Genomic DNA, 13,978 nt, shown 5'->3' with positions numbered 1-13,978 from the left:
GCCAGCCATGGGTGTCTAATTGCAGTGTAGACATACCCTAAGAGTGCTGCTCATCTGAGAATCTTATATCATTCTGATAATAAATTCATTTATTTTCTTTGGTTCATTTTATCCATTCTTGTCATGCTTTAGTCTTAACACTTATGTACTGTATGCATTAACCCTATAATTTTATTAAGTAGCTATTTATATCTAGTGCAATTATAAATATCTTCAAAAAGAAAAGGAGTACTTGTGGCACCTTAGAGACTAACAAATTTATTAGAGCATAAGCTTTCGTGAGCTACAGCTCACTTCATAAATAAATTTGTTAGTCTCTAAGGTGCCACAAGTACTCCTTTTCTTTTTGCGAATACAGACTAACACGGCTGCTACTCTGAAACCTATAAATATCTTGCTGCATTTCAAATAAAAAAGGCAATATATCTGGTTTGTTTATCATTTTACCAGAACTGAGTGTCTTCGTACTCTGTCAGTGTATAAAACAATACATTTATGCCAAAATTACATTCTGGACAGAACATCTTACGGCAACCATACATTTATAGAGTATATTAAGAAGTTTCTGTCTCAGTTTTGACATACTTTTCAGGGCTTATTTCAGATCCTTCTGTTAAATGTGTGTTGCTATAGTATATTAATGTTTATAATAAAGACAACTTACTGGAGGTCCAGTTTCTCCTTTTGGCCCTCTTGAACTCTCCATTTCAAACATTTTGTTAAGATCTTCATAATCATAATTGTAACTTTCAACATCAATTTCATAACCGTTTTCTGCATCATAAGTCTCATCAGCATCAAATGCACCTTCCTCCCCTGGATTGAGCTGATGATCCAAAGACAGGTCTACAGTAGCCCTGTATAGTGTTGTGTTTAAGATTTGCTGAATTTCCAGGGGTTCATCTGAAAGCTGCTTGGTCTTTACCCGTGTTTTCGTATCTTTGATCTTACTCTGTTTTACAGGAGAAATGAGGGGGGGCTCACTTTTTCCACCTGCATCTTCTGTGGCATTATCTGAACTATTTTGAGGTGATCCCAGGTTTTTTTTGCTGCCATTCCTCTTTTTGCTCAAGCCCTGTTGATGAATTGACAGACTGAAGTTTTCCTGGACACTTGCTTCAGGTCTAATTGTTGTGAACTGAGGTTCAGATTTTGCAAGCTCTGATGGAGTAACAGTTCTTAACTCCAAGGATTCAGGTAGGGTATGGATTGGTGCAGTGTTGTTAATAGGAAGGTTTAATGCTTCTTTCTGTGTGTAAAATGATTTATGTTCAGATTGGGTGTTGTCACCAAACTGTTTGCTTGGAAAGTTTACAGACACCCCAGCTGATGTGTCGGGAGGTGCTGGCAAAGATCGGTATGTTTCAGCTTGGCGACATTGCTGTTTTACGTATTTACAATAGTTTGCAGAGGCTTGTGCAGAGGGGATAATATCCAGTTGACATATTACTCCTTCAAAGCTGACAGACTGAGAGTTCATCCGTCCTAAGGTAAACAAACCATCCAAATCAAATATCTGTACTTGAGAAAGTGTTTCCCTGCTGTAATATTTCTTTCCACACTCAGCAAACATTGAGACTGTCTTGTCTCTAATGTCAATAGCAAATGAATGCCATTGTTCATCATGAATACTGTAATCAAAATATACAGACGGCTTCCCTCCAATATATACCACTACCTTCCTTGGTAGCAACTGTACACCAAACTGCAGTCTGTTTTTGTCCCTAATACTGAAAAGAAAAGCATTGTTTACTCTATAAGAGTGTAACCCAATCAATAAAGTGAACTGATTCCCTAGACTTGATGGTATAACTTGAGTGATAGGGGATTCAATGTGTGCATCTCTGGTTAAAACAACGCCTGATGCTGTTAAGCAAACCCCCTGAGGTAATGGAACAGATGACAAGGGCATTGTAGACACTGCTGATGGATGTTGTATGTCTTTCCCACCAAGGCCTAACTGGTGAAGAACATCTATGCCTGCAAAAGAAACAAAAAGGGGGGGATGTATTATTGTTTTATTTCATTAGTATGTTCATAAATTGATATATATGCATATATAGCATGTAGACACACATACACACACACACACACACACACACACACACCCTAATATCAATACCAGCATCTAAATAAAATTATACCTCACAGAATGAATGTACTGTATACTATCAGGTCACTAAATCCCAAAGGAAGATGCATCAGTCAGTGATTTACATGGAGAGCAGAAACCTGATTAAGTCAGCTAAACTGATGAATAAAACAATCCCCAACTTGTCTTTTAAAACCTAAGACCCAGCTTGTCTGCTCACTTGGTTCACACACAGGAGGTGCTATGAGGGGAGGAATCTATGTGATGATTCCTTCATAGAGACACCCTCCCCACCCCATGCACAATATCATCCTATGGGGGAGGAGAGTGGCCCTCTCCACAAAAGTCCCACTCCCAAATTTGACAGGAATTGAGGTAGAGAGTACCCATGCTTCCACTTTGGTTCTGGCTTCCTACACTCCCCTGGCTTTGTGATGGAATGGCCCCACTGCAGGCATGTTGCCAAGGACTCTCCCCAGACATAACTCCTGCCGCTGTATAACATGGAGATTGAGAACTGTCATTCCCAGTACTACAGTGGGATTACAACTTTGTGAAAACACCCTCATAGCACTCTACACTCCAATAAGCTCCCAAAACTTAAAACATGGAGCAGCTAATTTACAAAATGGAATTCCGAATTCCTGTCCTCTCTCCGTTTTCCAACAGACTGAAAGCAGAATCCCCACTTACTCTAAATTCACATGCTCACTACTAATCTGCCACTTTCAAGATGGCAAGAGGTCATATATTACTTACATACCACCACAGCACCTAACTTTTAAATACTTATTTTAAATTACACAAAACATGCTGCACTTTCTTCTGTTAACCACCCAAGCTACAATGCTTTACCCTGTGGCATAAATAGCATTATTGAAAACACAAGGTAGAATTTTGTTTAAAGAGGGATGACCAGCATATTAGCACAGCAACAGCTCACCAAGTGCCATAAGGGAACCTCAGGTTAGGCAGAGAGGTAAGCCTGACAGCGGAGATATTGAGTGTATTGTGGATATGCTGCATTTGGTACATGAGGAGGAGAGCTGCTGCCATTCCATCAGGGTGCCCCATCCACCACACAGTAATGAGGCTGGCTTCGAATGAATGGGATAGCCCTCAATTGCAGATATCTGTGCTACGAGACAGTCAGAGGAAGAGGAAAATGAAGATTTCCCTAGAGGGACAAAAGGTGGTGGCTTAATTACAACATGTTTGTACTCCTCTTCCTCTGCTGAGTTTACTTGTAAAGGGCATAGATGAGGTAAGCCGTGGAGAAGCTGTCTGACCATGCGAAAGAGGCCAGGTCAGGGAGGGGAATCAGCAGGACAAAAGTGCCAGTGCTCTCTATCTTTTGGCTCTTGGGCTAAAAAGTCCCCATCCTTCCCCCATCTTTTCTGTTAATCAAGAGGCTGCAGCTATACAGAAATGATTTAAACTAGGATTGCATTACAGTGGAAGAGAGAAAAATGCTGTAATACATTAACATATAGCACTCACGAGATTGCTGCTACAATTGTGTGGGTCACTTCAGAAGAATCCTTGCTGTACAAAGTAGTTTTGGCTGTGAGTGTGAAATAAAAGCCTATTTCCTCCCAGAGGGTGAATATATTCTGATCAATTAATAGAGATGAGAGAATTTGCCTCTAGTTGAATTTATTTGGTATCCAAATAGCTGGACCAAGCTATTACCCCTGACTGGGGAGAGATTAGCATTTTCCATCGTATTTTGGCAGAGGGTACTTTGTGCTATGTAATTTGTATTTGTATTATGCAAATAAAGCTGAGGCTTTTTAACTATTAAGTGGTTTAAATGAAATTGGGAGTGGCCAATGGAGGCTAAGGATTTTTGCCAAGGTTAAGGAAGTGGAGGCACAACTACAAATAAAATAAAAAGACAGTAATTGAAACAAATGGATAGTCACAATTTTTAGTGGATATTAGATTTCCTTTTCCAGCTCTCCCACTCTCTGTTTAGAAATTAGTAGCAAATGTTAAGAATAGACACATCTTGGCTCAGTTTCTATAGAAAATACAAAAAAGTTGGAGATTTCCTTGGAAGTGTTTTAAAAATTGGAACCAAAAGCATAAACCTGAGTGCACTGTACAGCTTGAAAATTAATTACACACCTTGCAGTGGTTCTAGTCCTGTTAGAAAGTTTGCAGTAGTGCCAAGATTGTACTGGCAGGTAGCCAGCACAGACAGGGGCAAATGAAAGCACATCTTTGGAGAAAATCATAGATACCTGCCAATTTCTCAGGATGCCACAAAGTAACTAATTTATCCAGGCTGTATTTTAATCCATCATAAAGTAATAGCAAATACTTGCTATGCAACTGCCAAATTTAATGCATGTGGTTATGAAAAATCATGATTTGCCATGGGCTAGATTCTGCTTAGTCATGATGTGTGCACAGGGGGAAGAAGTATTTGCATTGCTCGAGCAAAGACCAGGTAAAATTACAGCCCCTCTGCTCTGGGGAGTGCAGGTGCTCCCCTGGGAAAATGACACGCCAAAGGAGGCAGCAGCCATGGCTCTGACCACTCTACGCATTGGCCAGCTGAGGTGGCTGACTGAACAGGATGGAACAAATTGCACCTCACAAAAGGTTTGGTGCTACCCCCAGGGGCAGTGTCCCCCTAATTCCAGGCTGGGCCTAAATGGCACATTTAAACTCTATAAACACCTTATGTTTGTGATGGATTGTGTTTGTGTTTGCAAAACGACACGCGTAAGCATGGACTTTGTCAGAAGGATTATGAGTTGAAGGATAAATCAGAGATGGCTCAAACAAACTGGGCTATTAATAATTATTTTTTTAAATCATTGTACATTAAAAATACTGTACCTCCCTCTGAAGTAATAACAAAACTGCCCAAAGTCAGGCAGTTCAAATGTAAAGATTACATGGATGGACTTAATACAATCCTATTGCCTTTAGAAATACAGTACAGAAAGAAGGCCCTCAATAACCTAGCTAAGAGCTTCCCTCCTAAAAATGCATCAGTACAATAGTATCACAGAGCTTGATTGTGTCAGTTACACTGAGCCCAGAGAAAGGGGCAGCAGTGATGTCAGGTGCCACACTGCCCTAGGGGAATACTAGGAGTTGTGCTTCGAAGAGCCAGACTGTCACCCAGAGCTTAGAGGCTACTTGTCTGCTGCCACACTCCTTAGTTGGGTGCAGTATACTCCCTTCAGTGCAGCCAGCCTGCTCCATTGGCCAGTGCATGTTGTGTTTGGCCTGGGGAGGGAAAAATGAAGCTCTGGCCCTGGCTTCTTTAGGGTACTGTGCACTACCAAGGGAATAGGTCCAGAGTGCAGGGATTACAATTCTATCTGGCCCTGTGGGGTACCACAGCTCCTTATGCCCCCCCCATCCCACTATTGTGCACGCATCTAAGAACCAGGCAGAATCTGGCCATAATAGTTGACTAGATAGCTCAGAGGATTTGTATGATATAGAACCTTTCATCCCCAGATCAACGACCAAAAGTTACTACTTCATGATGGCTATTCAGTGGCCTGTGGGAATGAGTTTTGTGGTCTTAACAGCTCAGTACATGTGCCCAAATCACAAAAATCATCACTACAACTGGAACCTAGCAGGTGAAGAACTGAAGGGCCATGGACTTTGAGCTGCACCCACCTCTAGAGGTTAACCTTCTCGATGGTTGTTGTGATACATTGTGGGGGAGGTTTCAGAGTAGCAGCCGTGTTAGTCTGTATTCGCAAAAAGAAAAGGAGTACTTGTGGCACCTTAGAGACTAACAAATTTTTTGACAGATTTCCACTCTATACGGCTAAATTCAGTGCCTTGCATAATGACAGGTTTCAGAGTAGCAGCCGTGTTAGTCTGTATTCGCAAAAAGAAAAGGAGTACTTGTGGCACCTTAGAGTCTCTAAGGTGCCACAAGTACTCCTTTTCTTATTGTGGGGGAGGTAGTATAGGAAGACTACTTGGTGAATGAATCAAAGATTTCAGTTTACAGAGCTTTAAAAGAAATTATGAATAAACAAGTTAATGAGCTGCAGTCATTTTGTATATTAAATGGAGAAATGTCTAAGATGGCAAGCATCCTGTGACTGCAGAACTCCAAGTTAAATATTCTTATCCATCAACATGAGTACTGTAACCTTGCAGTGTTTTTATCCTTATGATTTCTAAAATAATTAATATTCACTTTCATTTCATGGCATTTTTCTCAATAAACTGTATGGGTGGAAATGTCACTGGTGAATCTGGTTGTCATTTAAGGAAGTGAGAAGAGTAAACACGGATATCACAGTAGAGGTGAGCTAAAAGGCGGACTGTTTGCTGAGACACTTGAAATCTGAAGCACACAAACTTTCTAAAGTCAGCGTGAGTGGGAGTGAAAGTCATGTTAGTATCTGTGCCAACAACCCTAGAGAAATTGTACTCAATTCTTGGTTCCTTATTCTGTTTATTTTGAAAATTACCTGATGCCCCAAGAGTTCTTAGAAGATATTCTCTTAGTTTGCTGAGACACAAAAGCAGGGTAAATTTAGTTTTTATTGTTCCAAAGAATGGAAAAAAGAATCTCTCTAATTCCATCATAAAAGAATAATGGAAAAAGGAAAAGAACCAAAGATCCTCATGAAAAAGAAAGCATAAATGCTTTTTACACCCGCAATATACTAGTTTCCTCTGAACAAGTGGCAGCTCAGGAGAGGGCTAAACACAGCAAATGCAGAATGAAAAAATGACACAAAAGATTAAGTAGCAACAAATCACCCCAACTATACTGTTATACTTACACTGTCTATGTCCTACTATGCAGCTACAAACTCTGTTTCTGGATATTTGATTTCTGGTCAGGTGTGTGGGTTTTTTGGTTCCTTTTGAATACATTAAGTTTGGTTTTAGCTTTCAAAATTCATCATTGGTTTTAGGAACATGTAATCCTCTGAACTCTATCCCCATTATGAAAGCCATTATTTTTCTATACCCATTAAAGGTCAGTTGTTTTCCCTTATGTATGTCTGCACATCATCTGTCTTCGCTTACTCTTTTACCCAATAAATAAGAGCATATTTGTCACACAAATTGCTATGGCTCATCTTGTTAAAACTATTTGTTTTAGCTTTTGCAGCCTGCTGCTTTTTCTCCTTCTCCCCTAATGCCCTGCAAAATTCATTAAGTTGTTCCATCATTGGGAGTATGGGGGGGCAGGGTGGAATAAACTTTGGATCTGTCTCTTCCCTATCCACCAATAGTAGTGAAGATCACTGAAAAACCAACAGCTCCCCCCACCTGCCAGTTTTTGGCCACTGAAAACTGCAAAATTTAAAGTTTTTTGTGTTTTTCAACTAAAACCTCAAAAAATTGCCAAAAATGGATATTAATGTGTCAAAATGGAAACATCCATCAAAAAGCCATTTTCCACTGAAAAATACATTGCCAGAAAATTTTCAACTGGCTCTAGGCACCACACTGGGAATCAGGTGACCTGGATGCCCAGTTCACCAGCAGATATATAATCATAAAATCCACAAATAATGACAGCATAAGAGCCTGAAACTGTAGTGTTGTGTGGCAACAATGACATATGCACTGCAACAATTACTATGTAGCACTGTCAGGATACAGCACCCTGATTGTTTTATGGCTCTGCATTTCCATCCTATCTTCAGGAGTGCTGGCACACTTTGTATAGTGGGAGTGCTGAGAGCCATTGAACCAAACTGTAAACCCTGGGTATGATGAAACCACCTTAAGACAGGTGGTGTGGCAGCACCCCCAGCACCCTTAGTTCCAACACCTATGCCTATCTTATCTCTTTTTGCTATCCCCACCACCCGTGGCAACTGTGAGGATGAGCTACTTGGGGTGTCCTCCCCACTTCAGCCTTCCTAGGGTGCAGGAATGTACCCTTGTAGCTGTTTGGTCAACTCTGCAGTGAGTAAGTGTGACTGGCCAGCTCAACATCACTGTGCAAGTCCAGTTGCTAAGCACTCCCTATGCTGCATCAGGTTTTAGTTAACATGGGGAGCACTCCTCTGACTGATGCTTGAGACCTAGCGGAATAAGTAGAACAGTGTGTACCAATTAGACCTGTGGGCTGTGCATGCAGAATTCCCCAGACTGACTTGTGGCTTAGGCCCATACAGACAAGGACATTTACAAAATGCATTGCTTCTCAAGCAATGTGTGCATAGCTGCCTTGTAAGAATAAGAGAGGAGGCAATGCATATTAATTACTTCACCCAGCAACATAATGTTTGGCAGAATAACTACCAATATAACCTCTTCTTTCAACGTATCAGTCAGAAACCAAGTACCAAGATATTCTTAATGGGTGGCATCTGAATCTTTGGCAAACTCCCTAGATAACTCTGTGAACAGCTTAGTACTGTCTCTGGATCTGCTATGTAGTTCGACAGAGGGATAGGCTGCTTGAACTGTCTGTCTTTTTGCTGCTTCTTTCTTTTAATTTCTTTTGATTCTGAGAAATCTAAGCAATTTTCTCTTTCACAATATGGTTCCTCACAAATCATTCTGAAATCTCCCATACATTTAAGCCACTTCTTAAAGAGAGATTTTTAGGAACTGAAATTTTGCAGGCATGGGTATCTCAATATGTCCTGATGCCTTTTCTTATTTAAAATAACCCACATACGCTTTAAAGCAGAAAACTTTTATAAATCAGTTGCTTTGTATGTATAACTACTTTTTATAGCCTTTTATATTACTATCTCAAAGAATCACATGGTAGGCAAAATTCATGCTTGTGCAGGCTGTCATCGCACGGCCCTGCGTATTATTTTGGTCCCAATTAAGCCCTTAATATAGGACTTAAATAGAACTAAAGTGTTGCATAGGACATCTGCTTTAGGGGGGATTTTCATTTAAGGAAATTTCCTATTGAGTTACACGGAACTGATATCAGCTACAAAGGGGGTAATGTCTACAACAGTGCAATGACAGCTGTAGCAAGATTTCTTCATGAAACATGTTATAAAAGAAATTTAAATACAAGAATGTTACATTTGTTACCTAAACCAAGGGAAAAATGGGCTTCAGGATTAAGGATTAGGCTCTGAGTAAGAGGTCACAATAAACTTCAGTAGAAGAACAGTAATGTGTTCTCTTGTGCCTAAGTAATGATGTTTTTCTGCAAACTTCCATACATTTGATGGGTTAAATTACAACTTTCACCATCTTTTAATGCAATTTGGGGGGTTCTTTTCACTTTGCAGTGTGCACTTAACAATTAATTCTATTAGAATGGTGTCCCCAGCCTCTACTTGCCAGAAGCTGCGAATGGGCGACAGGGGATGGATCACGTAATGATTACCTGTTCTGTTCATTCCCTCTGGGGCACCTGGTATTGGCCATTGTCGGAAGACAGGATACTGGGCTAGATGGACCTTTGGTCTGACCCAGTATGGCCATTCTTATGTTCATGTCCATAGAGGGGCAAACAAACACCTTTGAAAGTTCATTTGCTTATGTGGATGTGAAATACACAGAACATTTTCTTCTTGATGCATCAGAAATGGCTCCTCTTATCTGCTTTTTCCTCTAACCGGGGAGCATGTCGCTGGGGTAGAAAATCACATGATTCCAAATCACGCTGCCGCTGCTGAATATTTATTTTATCTACATAGACTTCTAAGAAGAGGTGTGTGTCCTAAACTCTAGGCATCCTTGGCAATCATTTTAAATCCACCAATATATACATAAAACCTGCAGCAATCTCCACTGTACACAGCAGTAATTAGATAGTACTTACAGCAAAATAAAGGTGCGAAAACTAACTAATGATAGCTCCTCAGCAAAATCCCCTTCCCCAAATCCCTTTTAGAAGGTAAGCTTTTCAGTGTGCCCTAGGACTTAACAAGTGGGAAGCAAGTTCCAAAGCCAAAAGGTTCTCAAATATTAGGATGAGAGGGCTATAGAAGTGGATAAATGGCAAGATAAAATGCCCTGCCAAAAACTCCTTCCCTGATGCTCAGAGAGTGTCAGCTTGAGTGCTTCCAGTGATCTCAGCTGTGGCAGTGTGGCACAGAGACAAGCAGTCTGGGAAGTATGCAGGTGCAAGGCCAGTTAGGGTTTTATAGGCAGATCACAAAGCAAGGGTGTAAACATGCTCCTGCTGAGATACCTGCTAAGCATGAAGCACCCTCTGTACCTACCCCTTCATAGTGGAATTTCAGGGTAGTGTAGAGCTGCAATAGTAGCTTCTACACGAATCCCCTCCTAGTACAAGGAGCACAGACAGGGCATTCCTTTACCTAACAAGCCCCAGCTGATAGAGCAGCCTCTCAGGGCATCATACCACTTATTTGAAACAAAGCAGTCATGACACTTCTCTGTTTTATGTAGAAGACCAGCCCTGTGCCTCCCAGATTGAAGGACAGCAGAGGGCACATTTGCACCTCCTAATGGTAGGAGTGCGGTTCTGCTATAGCTGAGGATCTAGTCCTGAAACTTTAAAACTCCTTTTCTGATATTTTGCCAATCTTCCCAGAAAATTTCCTCCTGGTGATGACATGTGGCATGTAAAATTTTGGGGGAACTTGTTATCTTTTGGAGAAGTTTGGAGTGGTTGGTTGAAAACCGGATATATAAGGGGAAGCTAGCTTCATCCTTAACTATATAGCAGCTACCATCACTCCATAATGCCAAGCCCATCACTGGTGTCTCTTACCACTTCTGCTGCATCAGGAAAAGTGGAAGCTGACTCCTTAAATCCACCCACCTTCCCACCCTATTCCTGTGGTGGCCGCTAATGTAGCTGGCCATTGGAGCAATCCATGTACATATACGGCTGTAGGCTCAGCTGGCAAGGCCAAACTTCCTTTCTCTTCCATTGCAGCACTTGGCTCAATGAGAGTGGCACTAGGGAATTAGCAGCGTCCCAGACAGCACACAGCATGCTGCTGAATGGGAGAATAGGGAGACAGCCTTGCCAAGATGGATGCAGAGAGCAGGGGAGACATAAACAAGTAGTGGAGGAAAAAATTAAGAGCAAGAAAGGAAAAGAAGAAACATACAGGAACCAAGGCTAAGAAGAAAACAAGAACAGAAAAATATTGCAACTGACAGGTAACAATGCAAAGTGATACGTGAGGAGGAGGGTACTCAGCTGCTGATTCATCACCACAGACTCAAGCACAATATAATCAGGAATCAGTCCTTTTCTTTAAAACATATTCCAGTTGTTTGGTTTGGTTCTCTTTGTGGTGAGTCTAGTCAACAGCCAAAAGTGAACATTTATTTCAAAGGTGAAGTCATTTTGTATGCCACCTAGACAGTGAAAGGCAATTTACATGACAGGCATTCAATGCTATCCATGACCCATTATTGGCAGCCAAAAATTACCATCCTGACACATTAACTTTTATCAATTTAGGATGCATGTTCCTCAGCTGTCTCTGACATAGCCCTTCACATCTGGCAGTGCCAGGATACCAAGCAGACAAAAACAAAACACCACCCTATTTCCTAACCAACATCTGTATTTGAATTCAAAAATAAGCTAACATGCAAATTTCAGTTTTTGCCTAATAATGCCCATCTAGACTAAGCACTTATTACAGGCCCTTGTTTGCTTGCAAAGTCTTAAGAAGTGCAAAGGTAATTCAGCCACAGTTCACCACCCCCAAGAACACCCACTCACAATGACGACACAATCAAAGCCTTTTCACTGTACAAGACTTCTCTTTTATAAAGACTTTGGTTAAATATGTAAGCAATTTCATAGACAGAAAATCTGAGTTATTTTCTAAAGGTCATCTTTTCCAAATGATTAATTTGAACTTATGATCTCATTGTACTCTATCTGACATTTGGATTAGTAACTTTTGAACAGCTGAATTTAAGGTCATTACTACCAGAAGCCATTTACTTTTTTTCCTCTAGTGGCAGATTATTCAAATACTCTGTTATAAGGAAGTCTTCTCACCTTGTGCTGGCATTTGTGCGGCACCCACAGCTACGCATATCGCAAGAAAAAGGAGGAGCGTTTTCCTAAAAGAAAAAAGAATTTTAAAATGTGAAAAAAATCTTAACCAATCAACAGTTTAAAACTCCCTGGGATTTAGAAGGCCTGAATCAAAGCCAGTTGAAGTCAGCGAAAAGACTCTTAGTGACCTCACTTAGTTATGGATCAGAGACACAGTACCCTCATATTGTAGAACTTTCCACTGATGCTAATAGGAAGTTTCACACAAGGCTCAAGGATAATATATGTCCTCATGTTTCAACCAACACATACCCAGTAGATACATTCTACATTGATTCCTATTCACAAGACAACTATATTCATTTTGAAATTATTTTATTTTGTTGTATCTGTTTCATAATTAGAGGCTATTATATATTAAACTACTTTCTAGAAAAAATACTATTGTAATGAAAATATAAGACATGACAATTTGTTACACACGATGATCATTGTGCATTGTACCCATTTCCAATTTTATCACATATTCTATCAGTTTATCCAGAAATGAAAATGGTATGTAGTAACTAATAATTTTGTAAGTCTTGTACTTCCTTCTTTTCTACTTTTGCGTGACCAAGATTCCAGTTATAACTGCTAGTGTTTCCCAGGAAGCAGTGTATCATGCTCTCCTAGGGGTATAAACATCACAGAACATCTTTGGAATAAAACTCCATGCTCAGAGGGGCACTCCTGTATTCACAGGTGACCCATGAGCATAGACAGCAACAAAAATAGATCAAGATAACGAATCTGGATTTTTTAACAAGAATCCATTAACACTGAATCTGTGTAATACAGAAGGAAAATCAACTGTGACAATGACATTTTACAATTTCCGTTCATTTTTACTCTTGATTTTATTGCATTACATTTCTTTCTTAAATCCTGCTAATTTTCGTGGATATTCCAAAGTGAAAGAACCAGACTTAGAAATAATTTAACAGTGGCAGCTCTTATTTATATAGTATTAAATAAGAACCGTCCCTACAAGAGAATATCAGTTATTCAAACATTTCACGTTATTGGACATATGGACCCAATTCTGCAAACATTTACTACCACAGTGCTTACTACTGTGAATAGCCACATTGGCTTCAATGGGACTACTCATGGTAGTAAACACTAGATCCAATAGTATGTGTTTGCAAGATCAGGCTCTATATTGCTGTAATAGCTGAATTCAAGGGGAAAAAAACATTTTAGAGCTACAAGTCTTAACTAAACACCTGTAGTTCAATGGAACTCAATTTCATCAAACTATTGCTCAAGTTATGTAAGTCAATGTCAAGTACAGGATAAACAACCCATTCAAATAGCACCTGCAAACAGGCTGCCTATGGCTAAAGTTCAAACAAAAGGCCTTCTTCGTCTCAGCATTCATTAAAGTGTCACCTTAGGCCCAAAATTTGTACAAATAAAAGATTTTACAGAGCTGAAGAGAAATGGTTCTATGATTTTGTAAAAATTCTAGTATAAACAGTATCTTGTTTGGATTTAAACATTCCTTTAGAATGTTCTTAACTCAAACACATTAGCAACATGCTAGCAAAGGAGAATCGAAGTGAAAGACCATTTCTATTGCCCAAACTGTGAGTGAAATGAAACAAGAAAACAAATACAAAGTGAAAAGTAAGTTAGATGACTGACATACTACTAGTAATGGACGTAAAGCCAATGTTTTATTTAAATATAGCAGACTAATTCTCTCACTTATACAGGTTTATAGTGATGTAAATCCATTGGCTTAAAAGGAGTTGTTCCTAACTAATACTAGAGGAAGAGAAGACTCTGATTTTGAAAACACCAGTTTCCCTTCCAACAAATGGGATACTTGCAGCAAGCATTCACCAATAAATAGCTTTATTCAGACAAATTCTGATCACATTATCTCACTATCAGCTCTGCCCATA

General features: G+C 39.9%; 1 protein-coding gene across 2 annotated transcripts in view; it reads right to left on the bottom strand.

Moving 5' to 3' along the window:
* Window positions 1-13,978, bottom strand: part of COL24A1 (collagen type XXIV alpha 1 chain) — a 253,935-nt gene that overhangs the window by 225,944 nt on the left and 14,013 nt on the right. For both annotated transcript variants that reach the window (XM_038412721.2, XM_038412722.2), the window contains exons 2-3: window positions 12,027-12,091; window positions 665-1,980 (exon numbers count right to left, since the gene is read on the bottom strand). In XM_038412721.2, coding sequence (XP_038268649.1) covers window positions 665-1,980; window positions 12,027-12,091 — 1,381 coding nt within the window. The remainder of the gene's footprint in view (window positions 1-664; window positions 1,981-12,026; window positions 12,092-13,978) is intronic.

Source organism: Dermochelys coriacea, chromosome 8, assembly GCF_009764565.3.
Source record: "Dermochelys coriacea isolate rDerCor1 chromosome 8, rDerCor1.pri.v4, whole genome shotgun sequence".
In the NCBI taxonomy this organism is placed as follows: domain Eukaryota; kingdom Metazoa; phylum Chordata; order Testudines; family Dermochelyidae; genus Dermochelys; species Dermochelys coriacea.
Note: the sequence above shows the minus strand (reverse complement) of the source record. Positions and strands in the feature narration are given on the sequence as shown.